Source organism: Oncorhynchus mykiss, chromosome 8 (genome assembly GCF_013265735.2).
Source record: "Oncorhynchus mykiss isolate Arlee chromosome 8, USDA_OmykA_1.1, whole genome shotgun sequence".
Classification (NCBI taxonomy): Eukaryota; Metazoa; Chordata; class Actinopteri; order Salmoniformes; family Salmonidae; genus Oncorhynchus; species Oncorhynchus mykiss.
This window is the reverse complement of record NC_048572.1, coordinates 53533071-53555914: the sequence shown is the minus strand read 5'-3', so window position 1 is coordinate 53555914 and position 22844 is coordinate 53533071. Positions and strand designations below refer to the sequence as shown.

General features: G+C 42.7%; 1 protein-coding gene across 9 annotated transcripts in view; it reads left to right on the top strand.

The window, feature by feature from the left end:
* Nucleotides 1-22844, top strand: part of LOC110530111 (CMP-N-acetylneuraminate-beta-1,4-galactoside alpha-2,3-sialyltransferase) — an 85166-nt gene that overhangs the window by 29707 nt on the left and 32615 nt on the right. For 4 of the 9 annotated variants that reach the window (XM_021612933.2, XM_021612932.2, XM_021612931.2 and 1 more), the window contains 8 exons: nt 4789-4842; nt 5854-5901; nt 7949-7991; nt 9238-9330; nt 15233-15327; nt 20247-20310; nt 20388-20483; nt 20696-20882. In XM_021612933.2, coding sequence (XP_021468608.1) covers nt 4789-4842; nt 5854-5901; nt 7949-7991; nt 9238-9330; nt 15233-15327; nt 20247-20310; nt 20388-20483; nt 20696-20882 — 680 coding nt within the window. The remainder of the gene's footprint in view (nt 1-4788; nt 4843-5853; nt 5902-7948; nt 7992-9237; nt 9331-15232; nt 15328-20246; nt 20311-20387; nt 20484-20695; nt 20883-22844) is intronic. The other 5 variants (XM_021612936.2, XM_021612935.2, XM_021612937.2 and 2 more) reach the window with 2 other exon arrangements.

The window sequence follows — 22844 nt, the reverse complement described above, 5'->3', positions numbered from 1 at the left end:
TATTCCACTTGTGCTGGCATGTCATCTCATTTGGTCAGGTCTTTCACCTGTGATATTTAAGAGCGGCTGGCCCAGCGCTCCAGTGTTCTTGCAAGATGTGGAGGGTTAACCCATTTGATTGTACTTAAATTAAATTAAATTAATCATTTTTCTGATCTTCCCTGTTTTCATTTTTCTCCACCTTTTGGTTTTCTCCCTGTCTTTAAGCTTGGTGTGGGCTTTTATTTTGTTTGCCTCTTCTTGGGCAAATTTAGTGGGCGCTCATGGTGGGTGTCTTTTTGGGTCCCAGTTGTTGCTAGTCAACTTTCAGAGGACACCCCTATGAGTGTCTTTCAGAACACCTTCTAGAACCCACTGTTAATTCCGCCTTCTGTTTGAGCGACAATGTTTGGTTTCTTGCTGGGGGACGTAACGGTAAGCAACTTCAGTGTAGGTTTGGCTTTGTCTTTTGGGTTATTGTCCTGCTGAAATTCATCTACCGGTGTCTGGTGGAAACAGACAACCAGGTTTTCCTCTAGGATTTGCCTGTGCTAAGGTCCATTCAGATGATTATTGTTTTCCCTCAAACTCCCCAGTACTTACCCATAGCGTGTTTAGGAAACAAAGTGAATTGTTTTGCCTATTTTTTTGTTGTTGCAATATTACTTTAGTGCTTTTTTGCACACAGGATGTCTGTTTTTGAATATTTTTCTACTGTACATGCTTTCTTCTTACTATTTCAATTAGGTTATAATTGTGGAGTAACTACAATGTTGATCCATTCTGTTTTCTCCTCTCAGTCATTAAACTCTAAAGTTCGCATGGGCCTCATGGTGAAATCTCTGAGCAGTTTCCTTCCTCTCTGGCAACTTAGTTAGGAAGGTTGTGATTGATGGTGGCCCGTCAGGAAGTCCAGGGTGGGGTTCAGACCCAGGGCCCTGAGCTTAATGATGAGCTTGGAGGGTACCATGGTGTTGCAGCCTGAGCTATAGTCCATGAACAGCATTCTTACATAGGTATCCCTCTTGTCCAGATGGGATAGGGCAGTGTGATGGCGACTGCGTCGCCTGGATATCTATTGGGGCAGTATGCAAATTGATGGGGTATAGGGTGTCAGATAAGGTGGAGGTGACATGATCCTTAACTAGCCTCTCAAGCTACTCTATTAAGACAGAAGTGAGTGCTACGGGGTGATATTCATTTAGTTCAGTTACCTTTGCTTTGCTTTCTTGGGTACAGGAACAATGGTGGAGATCTTGAAGCCAGTGGGGACAGCAGACTGCGACAGGGAGGGTTTATCATGCTTAAATGTCTTACTCATGTCGGCCATAGAGAACGAGAGCCCACAGTCCTTGGGAGCGGACCTCATCGGTGGCACTGTGTTATCCTCAAAGCGTGTGAAGGTGTTTGGCTTGTCCGGGAGCAAGACGTCCGCAATGTGGCATGTTTTCCCTTTGTAGTCCGTGATTGTCTGTAGACCCTGCCACATACGTCTCGTGTCTGCGCCGTTGAATTACGACTCCACTTTGTCTCTATACTGATGTTTTGCCTGTGATTGCCTCACGGAGGGAATAACTACACTGTTTGTATTTAACCATATTCCCAGTCACCTTGCCGTAGTTAAATGCTGTGGTTCGCATTTTCAGTTTTTCGCGAAAGCTGTCATCTACCAACTGTTTTTGGTTTGGATAGGTGTAAGTCACAGTGGGAACAGCAACCCCTATACATTTCCTAATGAACTCAGTCACCGTGCCCGTGTAATAGGTCAATGTTATTCTCAGAGGAAACCAAGAACGTATCCCATTCTGCGTGATCAATCTTGAAGCATGGATTCCGATTGGTCAGACCAGCGTTGAATAGACCTTAGCACGGGTACATCCTGTTCGAGTTTCTGCCTATAGGAAGGGAGAAGCAGAATGGAGTCGTGCTCTGATTTTCCGAATGGGGGGTCGGGTCAGTGCCTTGTAGCTATCCCGGAAGGGAAAGTAACAATAGTCGAGAGTTTTTGAAGCGCGAGTACTCGAGGCAATGTGTTGATAGAACTTCTGTAGAGTTTTCCTCAAATTTGCTTTCAAGTCCCCAGCTACTATAAATGCAGCCTCAGGACATGTGGTTTCCAGTTTGCACGAAGTCCAATGTAGTTCCTTGAGGGACGTCGTGGTATCTGCTTGAGGGGGAATATATACGGCTGTGACTATAATATAATTATCTTGGGGAGGTAATACGGTTGGCATTTGAGGTATTCTAGGTAAGGTGAACAAAACGACTTGAGTTCCTGTACGTTATAATAAAAACATTTTTGTAAAACAATTTGAGGAAAAATAAATCTCATTCATCTTGGTTAGATAAGTATTCAACCCATTGAGTCAATACAATACAATACATGTTAGAATTACCTTTGGCAGCAATTACAGCTTTGAGTGTTTCTGAGTAAATCTTTCCACACCAGGATTGTGTAACATTTGACCATTTATTATTTTCAAAATTCTTCAAGCCCTGTCAAATTGGTTGTTGATCGTTGCTAGACAATGGGTCTTGCCATAGATTTTCAAGCATATTTAAGTCATAACTGTAACTCTGCCACTCGGAACATTCACTGTCTATTTTTGGTAAATGTTACAAGCCTTCGTTTTTATATTTTGAGGTTGGCGCACTGATTGGTGTCACTTTGTTAGTCAGTATGTATTCCACTTGTGCTGGCATGTCATCTCATTTGGTCAGGTCTTTCACCTGTGATATTTAAGAGCGGCTGGCCCAGCGCTCCAGTGTTCTTGCAAGATGTGGAGGGTTAACCCATTTGATTGTACTTAAATTAAATTAAATTAATCATTTTTCTGATCTTCCCTGTTTTCATTTTTCTCCACCTTTTGGTTTTCTCCCTGTCTTTAAGCTTGGTGTGGGCTTTTATTTTGTTTGCCTCTTCTTGGGCAAATTTAGTGGGCGCTCATGGTGGGTGTCTTTTTGGGTCCCAGTTGTTGCTAGTCAACTTTCAGAGGACACCCCTATGAGTGTCTTTCAGAACACCTTCTAGAACCCACTGTTAATTCCGCCTTCTGTTTGAGCGACAATGTTTGGTTTCTTGCTGGGGGACGTAACGGTAAGCAACTTCAGTGTAGGTTTGGCTTTGTCTTTTGGGTTATTGTCCTGCTGAAATTCATCTACCGGTGTCTGGTGGAAACAGACAACCAGGTTTTCCTCTAGGATTTGCCTGTGCTAAGGTCCATTCAGATGATTATTGTTTTCCCTCAAACTCCCCAGTACTTAACGATTATGAACATACCCATAGCGTGTTTAGGAAACAAAGTGAATTGTTTTGCCTATTTTTTTGTTGTTGCAATATTACTTTAGTGCTTTTTTGCACACAGGATGTCTGTTTTTGAATATTTTTCTACTGTACATGCTTTCTTCTTACTATTTCAATTAGGTTATAATTGTGGAGTAACTACAATGTTGATCCATTCTGTTTTCTCCTCTCAGTCATTAAACTCTAAAGTTCGCATGGGCCTCATGGTGAAATCTCTGAGCAGTTTCCTTCCTCTCTGGCAACTTAGTTAGGAAGGTTGTGATTGATACACTATCCAAAGTGTTGAAATTAACTGCTCGACTGAGGGACCAGTGGGCTACAGAGATGTAGTTATTCAAAAATCATTATTATTGCACGGAGTGAGTCCATGCAGCTTACTATGTGACTTGTTAAGCAAATGTTTTACTCCCGAACCTATTTAGGCTTGCATAACAAAGAAGTTTAATACTTTTTGACTCAAGACATTTCAGCCTTTCCATTTTTTTAAATGAATTTGCACAAAATGTGGAAAAAGTCAAGGGGTGTGAATAGTTTCTGTTGGCACTGTAAAAAGGGAACGGGGGATTCGTAACGTTTGAATGGATTGTTTTTGACCGATGCATGGTTAATTTGGTTTAGTTTGGGGTCTGCGGACCAATGCATCTTAAACATTTGAATTGGGGACCGGTGCGCACCAGTGAATCGTTACATCCCTAGTAATGGCCATTTTTTGTGCACTTAAATACTAGGCTAGTACCAAACAAAACCCAGGGTTTGCCAGCCTAGAATAGCCATGCCTCCTGCTTTGCTTTAATGATCAAACAGAATACAATTCATGACTCCTGTCTCATTGTTCAGCAGAGGTCTGTTGGTTGTGCTTAATCATCAGCAGTTGGATAAAAGAACACGACAGCTGTCCTCTGCTTATTTTGATAGAGGAATATTTTGTTGCTCGTGAAGACATGGGATGGTTCTGTTTGAACCTGATCCTCGGTATGCAAGAGTTCGCCATATTTATCTCTTTGAAATATAAATTAAAAAGACTAATCTGTAAGGGGAAGTGGAAAGGAAATGTGGACCTGTTGCCAACTGCTAAAGATAACAAACCCTCATAAACAGGGCAGGAGTATTCAAAGGTCAGGGTGGGTCCGCAGTTAATTGAATTAAGTTAAACAGTTTTACACGCCCTGATAGGCAATGGTTACATTTATACGCCCTCCGTAATGAGCCAGTCCAACCTGCCTGAAAATCACATGGACTTCAGGAGTAGTCTCCTCTGTCTTGAGAATATTTTGTAGGGCAAAAAAACTATGTTCACTTTGAGCCCAAGCTGTGTGTGGCTGTGTCTCTGTTCATTTGTTTTCTATCCGTCTCTGTGCTTGTTTATCTGCTCTGTCTCCCAGGCCTACTCTTCCTTTTCCTGTCGAGCCCTCTTGGTCTCCGTTGCTCCAACAGCTCACCGGCAATGGCACGAGTGAGCTGCCATTCTGGCTCCTCTGATGTCCTCTAACCCATTTTGTTTGCAGAGATTGATTCGGAACCCACTATCATATTCCAGTCTAAAGGTCAAAGCACCACAGGTAGAGGCGCTAGCCCTCTTTCATTGGGTGACAGTGGGAAAGTGGTGCAATCGGGATGCTTAGGGGCTCACGTTGGAACATCAACTTTCTGCTAACACTACATCAAAAGCCTTGCGTTTTATCCTCTCTTATCCTTTATCCTCTCCTTCTTCTCTCCGTCTTTCTGAAGAGAATGTGCTCATTCACTCTTTACTGTGGTCTTTGCTTGTACTGTTCAGAAACCACAATAACAAACACTAAAATAACTGGGAAGGTGCATTTCATACACACACACACACACACACACACACGCACTACCGTTCAAAAGTTTGGGGTCCCTTAGAAATGTCCTTGTTTTGAAAGAAAATCATTTTTTGGGGTAAATTTTTTTAAATAACATCAAATTAATCAGAAATACAGTGTAGACATTGATAATGTTGTAAATGACTATTGTAGCTAGAAACGGCTGATTTAATGGAATATCTACCTACATAGGCTCATTATCAGCAACCATCACTCCTGTGTTGCAATGGCATGTTGTGTTAGCTAATCCAAGTTTATCATTTTAAAAGGCTAATTGATCATTAGAAAACCCTTTTGCAATTATGTGCTGATTAAAGAAGCAATAAAACAGGCCTTCTTTAGACTAGTTGAGTATCTGGAGCATCAGCATTTGTGGGTTTGATTTACAGGCTCAAAATGACCAGAAACAAAGACCTTTTTCTGAAATTTGTCAGCCTATTCTTGTTCTGAGAAATGAAGGCTATTCCATGCGAGAAATTGCCCAGAAACTGAAGATCTTATACAGCGCTTTGTACTACTCCCTTCACAGAACAGTGCAAACTGTGCTTTTCTTTAAAAAACAAGGACATTTATTTCTAAGTGACCCCAAACGTTTGAACGGTTGTGTATATATAAAAACTTTGGGTTCTAATGCCACTAACCTCTCCCCCTCCTTCCTCCTTGGCTGCGGACACTGTTTTCCATGGTAACCCCCACCGACTGGGTCTATCTGACCCTCTTGTGTTTCAGAGTTGGAAGCGGAAATTGCTCTCACCGTGGGACGAATAGTAGGCTCAGGTACAAACCTTTCCCCCCTTTCCTCTCACCCCTTTTCAACAATACACTTCCAAGTGCCTCCTGAAAAGCATATTATACCTCAGCGGCCGTGTTCGGGGGGGGGGGGTTCCTCATCTCTTAAAAGTTCACACTCCTTTTGTTTTGTGCCAATAGAGCTTCTCTGCAGTCGACATCATCCCAATTAGAAAGTAAAATGCTTACATGGAACATGTCGTGGTATTGAAAGGCAAGCAGGGGAAGATGAAAGATCAGTAAATCTGGTCTTTGATAGACGGTATTACAGAGTAGGACAGATTTTCATTTGATAGTCGCTGCTCATCATTATTGGACTGTGTCGCCTCCCAACATCGTGCATGGCCAGACTCCCTGCATTGCTCTGTGTCGCTGCCCACTGTCTTTACAAAGGCCCCACACTTGGCACCCTTTTCCCTGGAAAGGGCTACTGGACATGCTCCTTAACTGTTTTTTGAAAGGCGTCCTATTGAGATGGGATGGCGAGCGAGACATTTGTTTTACAGGCAAATGTGGCACCATCTCTCTCCAACCTTTTGAACCCAGTCAACAACCATGCATACCCTAGACATTGGATGGACCCCAGACACGAGTGAGTGGGGGAGTTTCAGCCTGCCTGATCCGAAAAGAGCACAACTGTGAGCTGCACGTAGACTCCTCTCGACTTTGACCACATATCCCCAAACCCAATGTGGATGGAGCAAATAAAGCAATAGCTCAATTATTCATGTCGCTTGTATTAAATGTGATTCAACAGCGCCCTCTGTTGTTGATCACCAGGAGAGTGCCTCTGGATCAGTCATGGAAAAGGGGCATAAAGCTTAGGCGGCAACACAGAGTCTGAAGGCATCAGCTTGGTGGTTTCAGTGGCTAAGGTTTGTGCTGTACAGGCAGGGTCCTGCTGCTTTCTCCGCTCAGCTCAGGCTACAACATGCTTCCTTCCACCGACACACACTCATAGCCGCTGCATTAAAACCCATGCCCCCATCCACCCGTTTCTCTCTCTCTCGCTCTCTCTCTTTCTCTCCTCTAGCATCCCCCTGAAGGTGTAGCACAACCACAGGAGTGGTGAGAACTTCTTCCCTTTCACCCTTTTCTCCCCAATTGCTAATTGTATTGTTTTGATGAGGTGTCATTTATGTAACAGGCATGTTTTGAAATGGCTGTCCTTTCATGTTTTTTGCATCACATATATAGCCTATAGTATTTACTGGCTTCATCGGAAGATGCTGTTCAGTTGTGAATAATGGTAAAGATATGGATAATTGCGGAACTTTTAGAGCTTCACTAGTAACGTACTCGGTAAGTCTTTGCTGTATTTTACAGAGACATGGCAAAATGTCAATACTTCAGTAACAGTTGGTTCCAGAGACCTGGGTTTGACAGAATGACATATAAACTAAGTCAGCATGCCTCGTAGTAGATTGCCGTCATGCCGAGTCACGTCCAGGTCACAATGCTGGATACATGTGTACACAAACGGACTGAAGTGGAATTCAAATAACTGTCTTGTGGAATTAATTTCCACGTTGAAGGACACACTATTACTAAGCTGTTAACAGTTTTCTCTTGTCTCAGGGGAAAACAGCAGGTAGATCTTTTTAAAGGCACATTTGGCTTGTGCTTCTTTCCCCCTCTACTGAAAAAGCCTAACCGCCAACTACGCTTGAATTAGCACCTGTGGACCCGACCCCACACGCTCCTCCTCCATAGGTGAACCACAACGGCTGTTTTTAACTTGTCATTTGGACTTGAACCTCGGCGGGATTGATTTTGGCTGGCTTTCCTTAACACCCCCCTCTTGTTTGACCGGCCGCAAAAAAAACACTCTCTAACCCTAATGCTTTCAACCAAGTGTTTTGCTTTTCTTTATTTTTTCTTTATGAAAATGCACAGGCTGTTTACTTGGCGAGAGATGTACAACTACATTCAACATGAGGATGGATGATCACTCTCTCTTCCGTATATGGGACGAGTCCTAGTTCACAAGCCATTTTGACTCCTGTTTGTTAATTTCAGTTATCTCTTTTTCTAGTGTATGATAAGCAGGGCTTTCTGCTGAAGCTGGATGGACAGTTGTAAGTAAAACAACTTTTTGGTACAGTACAATTTTATAATTTTAAACGAATAGGGTTTGGTTACTCATCTCCAATTGATTGTTGTAGTTGGTTGTCCGAGGCTATTTTTTTTAAGGAATGGACTTAGCTATAACCAAGACGTCTCCCCTCATAAGAATGGGCTATATTCAGTTTGAACAAAAACAAATCAGAAACTGAACTGGAGATGGTATCCTGAATATTAGTTGTATTCTTAGATTGACCCAGGTTCTTAGATTACACGTAGCCCAATAGATGTAATCATTGGGATAATTAATCAAATGTGACATTGAATTTGTGATTTATTAATCTCACATCCATCAATCCATTCAAATAAACATTCATTGGGATTATTTTTCCCAATTTGACACCAAGCAGGTGTGCTGGGTTGAATTGTAATGGCCATATGAATCTCTATATGGCTAATGAGTATAAAGGTTTGTTTGTGGGTTAAATGGAGGTGTTGGTTCTTGCTTATATGCAAACTTGAGTCATTTTATTTTGTTGGCGTGAGAGCTCAGCTATGTTTGTGTGTGTGTTGCACTCCCACTGTAAACTTTCATAGGAGGCCCCAGTCCCTCGTCCCCTAGCTCACAGGCCATGTTCTCATCATCACGCCGGCCTCTGAGGGCATATCTGCCCTCACCATATATTCACACTATAAGCACAACTTCAGGAGAAGGGTTATGCTGGTTCTTATCTGGGACTGCTAATACAACTGCCTATAGCAGTGGTCACCAATTTTGATCACTCCCTCTGACTTAGCAAAGATAGCACGTCAGCAAGAGACCCCAGTCCACTCCAGCTACAGCCTGTCCATCCACGCCCCTCTCCCCTGCCATACCCTCCCATCTTATCAACACTGACTTGGTGTATGACAGATAGGCCTCCCATAACGCTGGGACCTCCCTCCTTTTCCCCTGTTTATTTGAACTAGTCTCATGCCATATTGCAGGTAATTAATGAGTATGATCGCAGTGAGGAGGAGATACAAGGGGCTAGTTTGAACTTGAGCTTCTTAGTCCCTACTTTACCTTTTTAAATCGGACAGGAACAGCATAGGACGGGCTTAAGGGGGCATATCAAACTGTTTTTAGTTCTATCTTCCAGGGAGATCTTTGTCTAAATTGGATTATGTGTAGAAGTGCAAACACTGCTTGTTATCATGTCACGTTGTTCTCAGTCTCATCTAATCCCCTTTATCCTCCCCTCTTGGCGCCACTTACAGGCCAGCGGAGTTGGCGTACAAGTATGGCAACCTCAGCGAAGGAGTTTGCAAGCCGGGCTATGCAGCGGCCAAGATGACCGCCATCTATCCAAAGTGAGCAAAACTCCTTCTGTTCTCGCTTCAGGGATTGATTAGTCATTGGGTGCATCTCAAGAGTCTTAAGAGGCTTCCTCTCCTTGTCTCCACCCCTTTTGTACTTTGCACTGACTTGAAAACTTGGGGCGGCAGGTAACCTAGTGGTTAGAGCGTTGGGCCAGATCGAGTCCCCGAGCTGACAAGGTAAAAGTCTGTTGTTCTGCCTCCGAACAAGACATTTAACCCACTGTTCCTAGGCCGTCAATGTAAATAAGAATTGTTCTTATCTGACTTGCCTAGTTAAATAAAGCTTAAACTAAAACAAAAAGAAAAGGTTGTAAGATGAAGGCAAATTCACAGTAGGCATATGCCATAGTTCAGTTTAGTTCAGTGGAGATGGAAAGGCAGCCACTCTAGACTATTGAGACGCTCCCTGGAGACGTTATGTCATTACTCCAGCCCTCATGGCCTACGGGGAACGGCTCGTAACATAAAAGCCCCACATTTCCACACAATCTTTTAGTTTTCAGTCATGTTTCATTCATTCATTTCCTCACCACAAACTTCATACCATTTCCCCGTCAGCCCTCTGAACACAAAAGCATCTCTGTTGGGACAGCGTAACCCCCCCATCCTCTCCCCATTTTTGAAATGGTCACCAGCGGTGCCTCAGAGGCTTATTGTCGGAGGGGCACCGACTTCCTGTCCAGGAGGGCATGACTCATCACTTCCTCTTTCAAACACAATCCACGGAACACTTGACGGCCCTCCGTGATGTCACTGGGCCTTTGATGCCATCCCTCCACCCTTCTCTCCAGCCATAGGTCATTATTCCATGAGGCCTCATCAGCTATGGCCAATAGAGGAACATTTTCCACATAGCAGAAGATTTTCCCAAGGCATTTTACTCAGCTGCTCCTAAACGTGGAAGATGGGGACTCCATCTTAACATACGATGAGGTTGTGTTGATGTATAGTCTGTGAAAAGATGGCTAATAGTGTCTCGTGTTGCTCATATTCGCTTAGACCAGCAATGACTGTGACAGCTTTATTGAAGATATCCTGATATTTCTTTTATTCTGTGTGTTATACTTTCTGAACAGAAAAGACTGGCATTTTTTGTGTAGATAATAGATTTTCGTACGGAAACCAAAAGGGGCCGTTGAGGCGTTACACAAATAGGCTTATGATTATTATGAGAGAAAAGGGCTGACTTGGAAGAGCTACGTTGGGGCTCTGCTAAATTAGAGCAGTCGTTAAAAAAGCCCCTTTCCAGGGAACTGCCCTCCCAACTAGGAGGCTGTGTGTTAACGATGTCTCCCAACCACTTCCTCTAATCAGCCACACGTTTTCAGATCAAAGTTCCCTACAACAGAGAGCACCTGCTTGGGACTGCATTGATTACTACCACGTTCACTTCAGTCACACACTGTTGAATTAGCACTATTAATGGCTTAGAGTGACAAAGTTGGGTGTATCTGTTAGATGTCCTAGAGTTTGAGGTTTGTCATGTGTGATTGGGGAAAGCAAAACGTGATTGGTCGTACATGACATGTACAAACACAGATGCCAAACCGCTTGACTTTTTCCCCAAAAAAATTGTTACAGCCTGAATTCAAAATTGATTAACTTTTTTTTTTCTCATCCGTCTACACATAATACCACACATTTTTAACATTCACACCTGTGATTCAATACACCTTTGGCAGCGATTGCAGCTGTGGGTCTTTCTGGGTATGTCTCGAAGAGCTTTGCACACCTGGATTGTTTAATATTCATTTGATTATTCATTATTCATTTGAAAATTTGTGATCTGTCAAGTTGGTTATTGATCATTGCTAGACAACTGTTTTCAAGTCTTCCTATAGATTTTCAAGCCTATTTAAGTTTAAACTTTAACTTAGCCACTCAGTAACATTCAATGTGGTCTTGATGAGCAACTCTAGTGTATATTTGGCCTTGTTTTAAGTTATTGTTCTGCTGAAAGGCAAATTCATTTCCCAGTGGAAAGCAAACTCCATTTTGTTTATTTTTTTTTATCTCTAGTCCTTAACGATTACAAGTATACCCATACCATGATGCAGCCACCACTATGCTTGAAACTATGGAGTGTGTTACTCAGTAATGTGTTGTATTGGATTTGCCCCAAACAATTTTTTGTCCTGAAATCAAAGTGTCAGTGACACAAAATCTTAATTTAATCAATTTTAAATTCAGGCTGTTACACAAAAACATGTTAACAAAGTCAAGGGGTGTGAATACTTTCTAAAGGCACTGTATATCTGTAAACGGCTACCTCTTGGCCACTTTTCCATGTCAGGCCACTCTCATAGAGGAGTGGCAACCCCAGCTCTGTTATCCAGATGGGAATCCCATCTTTGGTTTCTCATGGCCAAATTGGATAATAATGCATGTAAAGATGTAGCCAGCATTTTTTTTTGGCAAATTACATTTTGGCATAAATTAATTTAGTCTGTAGTAAAAACAACTGATGGTTATTTATTTGGCCAGATCCCTTAACCTCCTGAATTTGAGGTCCCTCCCTAATCATCTCCATCCTCCATGTTTGCCCTCTTCCAAAAGGCCCTGCCCAGTGGAATCCAATTTATTTTCAACGCTTCCCCTCCCCTCACGCCAAACTGTTTGTATTGGAGCTCTAAATCAAGTGTTGGCGGTGAACTTGGGCGGCGCGGTTATGAAAATATGGCCCCCAGTGAGAGGAAATGAGCACAATGTGCCTGGGCCTCCTGTTTTGGGAGCACTCTCTCTTTAAGACAAGCAAACTATCCACTGTCTGTCCATCCATAGGCTAGGATACTCTTGACAGTCCCAAGTTATTTAATGCCCGGCTCGGCCCCTGAAGCCACACGTTAATGAGTCGGGGTTTGTTTTGGCAAGGGTCTTTGCCCGTCTGTTTCTGTCAGGTGATGTGTAGAGAGAGAGCCAGACATGACTGTTTACTCTTTTTTTCTTTCTTTCTTGGTGCATCAAGTGCAATTAAGGAGTTTGGAGTGGCTCCTCTTGTAAACCGCGTTTGCTCATTTGAGTTCAGACGGGCTCATTTGAGTTCAGACACGATTAGTAGGATGTGAAGTTTGCTGACCTGATAGCGGAATCGGATTCCTTTGGTGTTAGTAGCCATCTTGACTGGGTGCACTGTGGGCAGCCGTAACTAGTTGTTGGTTAAGACAACCCGTGGATGTAGACGCAGCCCCCCTGGGGGTTAGCCTAGTGAAGCCAGCCTGAGTTCCTCCTAGATGTTGTTGTGGTTTGCGTCCCAGGCCTGTGTGAGTTGTAGAGAACGTCTTGTTGCTGTCAGTGTAAACACCACGGGGACCTCGCTAGCGAACTAGTAGTCTCACACACTAACACTCGCTCTCACATTGGTCCTCTATGCTGTGTAGGTTTTCATAGGATGCAAAAAGATTTTTCCTTGTAAGTACTTAAAATGGGCTTACAATATAGTATAGCATGTCATGTTTATCCATACACATTTTTGTGACAAGAATCACTAAATCAAAATCTATCATTAAATCTAATCTGATGACTTTTCTACCACAACCACATTTTTCAAAAGAGCTACTAATCATACAAAGAATTTCTCCACAAGAATCACTTATGACATATAAACTGTCCTAGAACCAGTATAAACTGTCCTAGAACCCTTGTTTAAACCCCAATCTGCGAGCGTGTTGTGAGTACCTTAAGTGCGAGCTGTAAAAGCGGAGCGTTGGAGGCGCAGGCTTGTTAAACGAGGACCCTGGTGCTCTCCCCAGCGAGACAGAGGGTCATAAAAACAGACATCCATCGTCCGGCCACACTTCCAGAAGCAGCACGTACAGCCCGGGTCTGAGGCCTGACCAGGGGAAGTGGCTCTTTTTTTATTTGAGAGGGAGTGCTTTATCAAATAGTGGTTGGCGTAGGAGCACTTTGTTCGTGTGCCGGCTGTTTCTGCAAACATTACCAATCAACACTGCCTACTTTAATTTCCTCAACATCCCTTCCCAAATCGTCTGGGACAGATGACACTGACATCAATACATCGTCAGGAAATGTATACCCAGACTGTGTCAAGAATGGTTTCGGCCTTTCCTGGGAAGAAACATTGTCGATAAGAGTACATGTAGCAGACTTGTTCTCTATTTTCCTCTCTTCCTTGAGTCAACCCATTTTGCACCCTGTGTGAACGGGATGGGTTCGGTGAATGGGGGGAGTGGAAAAGTGGGATGACGCGGTTAGATTGATGAGTGGAACAAGCGTCTCCTCTTACGGCCCAGTGTCTTTAACTCCTGGCGAGGAATTAACACCAGAGCCCCAGGGTCACGGTAGAGTTAAGTGGGGGCCATGGGCTTCTTAGGGTGGAAGAAACACTTTTAGAAAGAAACTGTCAACTTCTAAGTTAGTGTCCAGAGAGCCATCAGGGTTGTCCACCCCCAGACCCACGTACTCTGCTTGATAACTCACTCACCTGTGTATTGGGTTATCAGGTAAACTCTGTTGCTCATTGGCAAGTCTCAATTCAACTTGATGAACACCGCAATCGATCTATGGTGAATCTCTCACTAAATATCTGGCGCAGGAAAGGGCTCGCTGTTGAACTCTGCATCTAGAAATGAGAGGACATCGCAACACAGTAGGCATATTTTGGTTAAATTGACTCATGCTGGACTTCTCATGAGTTGACAGACAAACTGTTTTACAAGTTTTATATTATTTGACTTCAATTAAATGCAGTCTCAAATGGCCGCCTGCCCTTTTTAATAGCCGAGCACACGTTTCAGCAAATAAACACATTTTCAAATAATTATTTACGAGGTTACAATGAACACAGCTCTGATATTCCCACGGTCATGTGCTTTAAACATATATATTTTTTATTCTGTCATTGTTGCTAGCTGTTGCGTCCCCGTCCCTATTCTTTTTTTTTCTTCTCGGGCTCTCCATGGTGCTGAAGCGCAAAATCAGGTGTGTATGATAGTCTGCAGCCTAGTCTGCACGTCTGATCTGTGATGGATTTGTTGTTTATAATGTTTATACAGGTCATATGGGGTCACAATAACTAGTGCGATAGTCTTTTCAACATTTTATTGAACAAAAGCTGTATGCATCATTAGCGGGACGCCGGTGAAATTGGAGGGCGCGCAGTTCAAATAAATAATCATAATATTAAACATTCATGAACACACAAGTGTCTTATATCATTTAAAAGCTTAAATTCCTGTTAATCTTACTGCTTTGTCAGATTTCAAAGAGGCTTTACCGCAAAAACATACCATGCGATTGTCTGAGGACAGCGCCCCACATCAACATATTTTTTTTAACCAGCACAGGCTTAACAAAATTACAAATAGCGATTTTAAATAAATCACTTACTTTTGAAGATCTTCCTCTGTTTGCAATCCCAAGAGTCCCAGCTACAACATGAATGGTTGTTTTGTTAGATAAAATCCTTTATATACCAAAAAGTCAGTTTAGTTGGCGCCATCGATTTCTGTAATCCACTCGTTCAACATGCAGACAAAGGAGTCCAAAAAGCTACTGCTAAACTTCATCCAAACAAGTCAAACAAAGTTTCTATTCAAACTTCAGGTACTCTAAAATGTAAATAAACTATAATATTTAATACGGAAATTAGTATGTTCAATAGGAAACTAAAATTAGTAACCGAGCGCCCTCCTCCAAGCGCTCTGAAAGACTGATATTGTACCTGTGGTCTCTTCACCAAAACTCCAAATACTTGTTTGTTTAAAAAAAAAAAAAAGCCTGAAACCTCGAATAAAGATGGTCTTTTATTTGAGCTTGGCTCAAATAGGAGCCCGTCTCTATGTGCTGTTTTTCTTCAGCGATTTAAAATGCCAGGCTATTTATTGAAGTTTTACAGTAATCCCTCCTTCTCTTCTTTCTACTGTTCTTCTCACAGGTTCATGAAGCCAGCTCCCATGTTTCTCGACCGGAACTTCAAGCGGCTGGCCAAAGTCCGCAATTACTTGCCTCCATTTGGATTCAAAACACAAGGTAAGACAAATTGTGCATCTAGCATTAGACAGATTTGATTATTCCATGTATCTCATTGATGGCAATGGGTGTGTCATTAACTTGTCATGGTGGTTTTGGAACTGTGTATAGATGATGATTTGTGCTTGATAGGTAAGCTAAAGAGAAGATGGTGCCAGAGCTCTACCATCCTTATCACCACGGGCCAGTTAGTGCATCTTCACGCTTTGTGATAGAGCTGGCAGAACATCCCCCCTGGCCTACTTGGGTCGATCTCACGCTTCTCCTGTCATGCTCTCTGATGGTTACACACACTGCCATTGCCTGGGTTGGGTAGAGGGTGAGAATGGGATGCTTGGATATTACAGGACGTTTCTTGCTACGGCAACATCTAGACAGTGAGACAACACTTCAGTTTCTCTGAACTTCTACAAACTTCTATGGCTTTTTCTTCAACTTCAACACCCATCTTTCCTCAATTGTGACGCAGTAAGGCTGGCACAATAACCAACTGTTATGGATGAAGAACGTCATGAAAATAAAATTAGATTTAAAATAAAAAATGATATCGAACAGCTGACTGAATGACCAAAATGCAGGAGCAGCACACATAGAAATAGAGTGAATAGAACAGGCTTGGAACCTCTAACCCTGACAATTTGACTGGCATACTCATGGGTACAATCCCAATGTCTGGCTGGTATTGTGATGTAGTAATTTCCATTTAAATGTAGAATGTTCATTCAAATGACGTTAACGGATGTGGCTCATGCAATGGAATGTACTTTTTTTGTAATGTGAGTTGAATCAACAAATCATAGCACATATTTGACTTCCTAATTTGCTCATAGGTCGAACATATACAGGTTAAGACAACGTCGTCACAAATCTGAGACCAGCGCCGTTGCTAACTTGCATAGCCGGTCCCATTGTTGAAAAGAGTTATAGGATATTAGAATCCCGTTGTCTCAACATAGCTTTGCTTCTATGGGTACACTCGTAATGGCTGCCAGTCCACCCATTATGCCATCATTGACTTGAATGGGGACTCCTGTTTTATTTATTAATAAAAAAAAATTGTCAGATTTTATTTTATAAACATTACAAACGACAACAACTACATCACACCTGCCCAGACCTGCTAGCACACACCTCCATCACCAGCGCCCGAATCACTTTCCGCCACATGGTCTGAAACTGCACCATTTTATTACTCTCCGTAGCCCACGCACTTTAAAAATTTAAATAATTAATCCTTAGATTTATCCATTGTAATTGATGGCGGATTAATTTCCTCAGTTTTAGTATTAAAAAAAAACATTTGAAGAGAATTGTCAAATCCATCGGGTATCTCACTACACCCCCATATGCCATGTCTTGAAATATGCAGACAGACGGTTTAAAAGTAGGTTTACATTGTAGTATTTCTGACAGCCAACTTTCTAGTGCCGCCCAGAACCTCCGGACTTAATAGCATTCCAGAAAGCAAAATTCCACCTAGTCACATCTCAATACGGGTTTAGGTAGCTCACTGACGGGTCCGTCAAGAATCTATGCATTTTACGAATCAAACATGAGCACATCATGCGATCGGAATTGGGAAGATAAGATGGAGCATGATTTCAGGCTACTCTATCATTCAATTTCCAACACTTAGGAGCGAAGTGCATGTAAAGGTACACTGAATGTTACCTTTGTGCTCTGGCAAGAGCCCTCTACCCCACACTCGCATGCTGGTTTTCAAAGGCAAATGCGCTACACCTGGTTTCTGTTTTCTCCACGGTTTGTGACTGCAGTGGGGTTTCCCTTTTAGCTGTATTCATGTGGAGAGGTGATACGTGTGGACCTTGAATAGAACTCCACAAAGGATTCCAAATTAGGAGCAAAAAAATAGAAACCTTGAAAATAAAAGTTTATTTGTACTTTTTTTTGCGGCCAAGCAGCCTTGTTTGCTAGACTTAGAAACACGGGGGAAACCTCCATCCTTCATGTGGTTTCTGGCCTCTCCATCATACTATAAGCAAGCATGGGGGGGGCCGTTTTTTCACACAGACCTTTTTGACATCTGGACCTATATATTGGTATAAGCTTTTGGATTGCCTAAACCAGGTATTCCCAAACTGGGGGGTACGCGCAATGCCGTCGGGGGTACACCAAATAAAAATGTGATTCACATGTAAAATATATTTTTAATCACATTTTCAAACAGTTCATTTATATATTTTTTCTCTCTCCTGAGTAGCCTCGTTTCACTGCCAAAAATAAAATTGAACCAGCTAGTGTTTAGTGAAATAATAACACAATGTCAAATACAGGTAGCCTAGTCAAATAATTAACATCCAATCACATTAACCATTACTCCCTCGCGGGAATTCCACTAACGGTCCGTATATAGCCAAATGTAGCTACTGCTCATGTTGGTATCTGTACTGATGGCGCAAAAGCCATGACAGGGTGACATAGTGGAGTGGTAACGCAGGTGCAAGCAGTTGCTCCCGACGCCACTTGGGTACACTGCAGCGTCCACCGAGAGGCTCTTGCTGCCAAGGGAATGCCTGACAGCTTGAAAGACATTTTGGACACTACAGTGAAAATGGTTAACTTTGTTAGAGCAAGGCCCCTGAACTCTCGTGCATTTTCTGCACGATGGAATGATATGAGCAGTGACCATGTAATGCTTTTACAACCTACAGAAGTGCGCTGGTTATCAAAGGGCAAAGTATTAACACATATTTTTGAATTGGGAGACAAGCTTAAAGTTTTCTTTACTGACCATTTTCACTTGTCTGACTGCTTGCATGATGATGAGTTTCTCACACGACTGGCCTATCTGGGTGATGTTTTTTCTCAGCTGAATGATCTGAATCAAAATTGAGGCTATGATTAAGAAGTTGGAGCTCTTCTCTGTCTGCGTTAAGAAGGACAACACACAGGTCTTCCCATCATTGTATGATGTTTTTGTGTGCAAATGAACTCAAGCTTAAGGACAATGTCAAATGTGATATAGCGAAGCACCTGAGTTTGGTGTGAAATTATGCAGGTACTTTCCTGAAAAGGATGACACAAGCAAACAACTGGATTTGTTATCTCTTTCATGCCCTGCCTCCAGTCCACTTATCGATATCTGAACAAAAGAGCCTCATTGAAATTGTAACAAGCGGTTCTGTGGAAATGTAATCAGAAGCCACTGCCAGATTCCTGGATTGGGCTGCGCTCAGAGTACCCTGCTGTGGAAAATTGCACTGGTAAGACACTGATGCCCTTTGCAACCACATACCTATATGAGAGTGGATTCTCGGCCTTCACTAGCATAAACTAAATACAGGCACAGACTGTGTGAAGACATACAGAAAACGTTTGACCTCTGTCATTGCCAACAAAGGGTATATAACAAAGTATTGAGAAAGTTTTGTTATTGACCAAATACTTATTTTCCACCACAATTTGCAAATAAATTCATTAAAAATCCTACAATGTGATTTTCTGGATTTTCTTTTCTCATTTTGTCTGTCATAGTTGAAGTGTACTTATGATGAAAATTACAGGCCTCATCTTTTTAAGTGGGAGAACTTGCACAATTGGTGGCTGACTAAATACGTTTTTGCCCCACTGTAGCTATATTATAAAGTTTAGATATGTCTGGCCTGGGTGCAGTTATGCTCTTTGGAAATCCCTAATGATTCAATAAGCATTGTATGTTTGCATGTATTTCTTCATGTTCGACTGACCAGTCTCACTTGTCTCCCTTTACCTTGTGTAAGCAGCACGCTGTAGCAGAACGTTGAGATCATGTTCAGTGACACCTCCAACCCCTCCTCCACATTTCAGCTGAAGATTTTCCTTGCCAGAAAAGTGTACTTCAAGACGACGGCCATTTATCTGAGCTGCCGCCTAGACATACTTGGCTGAAGTGTTTATCCTGGGTGCTCATAACAATTAGCGCAATGTCTCTCTTCGAGAAACCTGTCCCAATTTTTTGGGGGCGGGGGGTTGATTTCACCCTATTGAGTCGGGTGTGGTCTGGTCCTCTGTTTATGCTGACTGGAGTGATGCTTGATGCCAGACTTCGACGCCGCGTCCAAACAATGGGCCACTGCTCATTTTGTGCTGTTTAATCACGAGGCTCGTTAGAGGGGATAAAGCTGTAGGCCTACTTACATTACTCTTGCAAGAAGCAACTGAGACGCCTACATGGGGTTGTGGTTGAGCCTAATGACATTTCATATCAGTTGTTGAACAAATGGATCCAGCACGCAACTGAAATGTGATTATACAAGCGAGTGATTCATTTGGATATTACCTTGTTGGATAAATTGGACACACAACCTAGATATACATCTCCCGATCTATGGTAGACCTATGACTAATATGAGGAGGAAAGAGTCAAGAGGTGCTAGTGGGCTGTGTGGGGGTGGGGGAGCGAAGACAAATGTGTCTTAAACACCAGAGTCATGACTCCGCCAGAATACCCTCTGGAACATGGCAGGAATGCACGCTATGGCTAAACATCCCCGTATCTCACACCACCAGACCCAGCTCCGTGTCCACACTGAGAGAGCCCTAGCACAGCACACTTCAACCGGGAGAATGCGCTTGTTTGAAAACGGCATTCCTCACTGAGTGGTTTTATGGGCAGCGTTTCACCCGGATTCATCCTTCCTGAAAGGGCTGATGGTTTTCCAATGTTACTGTCCCCGGGCCCGTGGCTTATCCTTATCTGTAATTTTAATAAACGGTTAGGAACATTTTCTCCTCCAGACCTTCTCCCAAGGACCACCTAGCTTGCTACATTGTTTTCTGGGTGTTGAAGTCCTCGACAGTTTGTTATTAAAGAGGAGCTATTAATCCTTTTCATGAGGGGTTTTGTCTGTGACCTAGCAACAACAATGAACTGTAGTTGATATCTAAACTGTCTTTTTCTCTCCCGTTTAATTTTGCAGAAAGAATCATAGACAGTATTCTAACTGCAACAAAGAACTATGGCTTGGGTGAAGTCCTTGACAGGTAATTGCCATGGGAATTAAGTAGCGCACTCGCTTGCACACACAGTTTTTAACCCCTCAGATGTTCTTCTCTTCCAGTCTTGGTTGTAAAAGATGCATTATTGTGGGCAATGGTGGTATCCTGGCCAACAAGTCTTTGGGCTCGCGCATAGATGATTACGACATTGTGGTGAGGTGAGTCTACTTCCAACTGAAGGGCAACATGATGCCAGTTAAGAGGGTAAAGATGATAGTTCTGCTGAATGTCAGTTCCTCCTTTTGAACTCTGACACTGGGTAGACTTTAATGGACTTGGGGTTAGTTTGGTAGCCTGGGTGCCAACCGCAGATTGTTGTGATGTCAACACACAATGTATTCACCCCATAGCATTTCTTCTCTAACCGCAGGTTGAACGAGGCTCCTGTGACTGGTTTCGGCAAGGACGTGGGCACCAAGACCACCATGCGCATCACCTACCCTGAGGGGGCCATTCAGAAGCCTGAGCGCTACGAAAAGGACTCGCTATTCGTCTTCTCCGCCTTCAAACCGCTGGACTTCAAGTGGCTCAGACAAATGGTCTACAAAGAGAAACTGGTGAGGCATACCTCAAGGCTGACTGTTACTTTTTTTATATATACATTTGGACCGCTAAGAAAAAGTTAGTTGGTCATGTTTGTTAGTGGTTGGGTGCACTTCAGCTGCCCTGAAAGAGTATGCATTCTTCTGCAAAATGTCCAGTCCCACCATCTTTCTAGGTCTCTTCCATTGCTTCTCCATCTGTCATAACATTAAGGCGACCACATAAACGTGAATCTCACTGGATGTTTTTGATAGTTTGAGTGCTTTCTGTGGCACCACGTGACTAGTGGTGTTTTAGAAAAGCCATTATGGTCATAGACACTATACGGCATCTTCTGATGCAGTCATTTGCTCGTCTTGTGACATTTACTAGATGTGGATATTATGGGTTCTCACAATACTTTCTCATTTCCTCATGATTATGAAAAATAGGGTTTAAATTGTGCTTGATTGAGAAACCAATCTGAGCAAATGTTCTCTCCACTTTTCATTCTGCCCTGTTGAGAAATAAAACACGATTTTCCCATTTAAGGACCTTTGTCCTTTCTTTTGACAAGCCACTGACTGCCATGCTTGAGTGACAGCCTGCGAATTGGCCTCTTAATCCGAGGGTCTGGCTGACTGAATGAGCTTTTCCTTATCTCTGCCAGGGAGGACGGCAGACAATCCTGAATCACTGAAAGAGCTTGCACAAGCACTCTCGTCAGTCTGCAGTTACTCTACCACAGTCAGGGTAGGGTATGTTAAATTCAAGGATATTCGCAGTCTCTCCAGATGGAGAAAAACATTGTCTGCTGTTGAACTTGCCGGTTGAGCATTCAATTTTGGCCGTGTTGAGTTTCTCCCTATAGGGGCTGCTAATTTTCTGAAGGGATTCTTCTGGTAAATCTGGCAATCCAGCATATGGGGAATCCGCTTCCTATCCAGCGCAGCTGTGTGACTTTCAGGGACCAGTGGCAAGCAGGAATTTTTACTAGGTGACATTTGTCAAAATACAAGACTCTGGAGAGATAAGAGGGGTTAGGAGGAGGGAGAGTGAGAGAGGGGGTAAAACTAGGGTAAGGGAGAGGGCCATAAGAATAAGGGAAAGAGTATATGAGTTGGCTGTTCGATTGGGCCTTTTGAATTGAGCAGATCTGTCTGGAATATCAGCTGGTAAGTAGCAGGGACAGTGGAAATGGCGAACATGGAAAACATTTATCTGAGCTCTGGCTCCTCACAGATCAGCCTTAGATCTGCAGTGGAAGGAATACTTTCTCTCATTAAATAAATCACTGGTCAAAAGTCCTCGGTCTTCCATGAAGGCACTGTAGTTGGGATGCATGCATGCACGCGCACACACTTAACTCAGTCACACCAACTCACTATTTTGGGTCGAACTTGCCTCATGCAGCTCATTGTAACTCACAAACTAAATTGATTACGTTAATTTTTTTCTCATTGATATACACACACTACCCCATAATGACAGTGAAAATAGGTTTTTAGACATTTTTGAAATTGTATTGAAAGTTAAATACAGAAGTGTTTACACCCCTGAGTTAATCATTTGTAGGAGCACATTTGGTACCGATTACAGCTGTGGGTCTTTCTGGGTGAGTTCTAAGAGCTTTCCACAACTGGATTGTGCAACATTTACCCATGTATTGTTTTCAAAATTCAAGCTCTGTCATTGGTTGTTGATCATTGCTAGGCAACCATTTTCAGGTCTTGCTATAGATTTTCAAGTAGATTCAAGTCCAAACTGAATCTCTACCACTCCAGGACATTCACTGTCTTCTTGGTAAGCAACGCCAATGTAGATTTGGCCTTTTTTTTTTTAAGTTATTGTCCTGCTGAAAGGTGAATTCATCTCCTAGTGTCTGGTGGAAAGCAGACTGAACCAGGTTTTCCTCTAGGATTTTGCTTGTGTTTAGCACCATTCCGTTTCTTTTTTATCCTGAAAAACTCCCCACTATGCTTGAAAATATGGAGTGT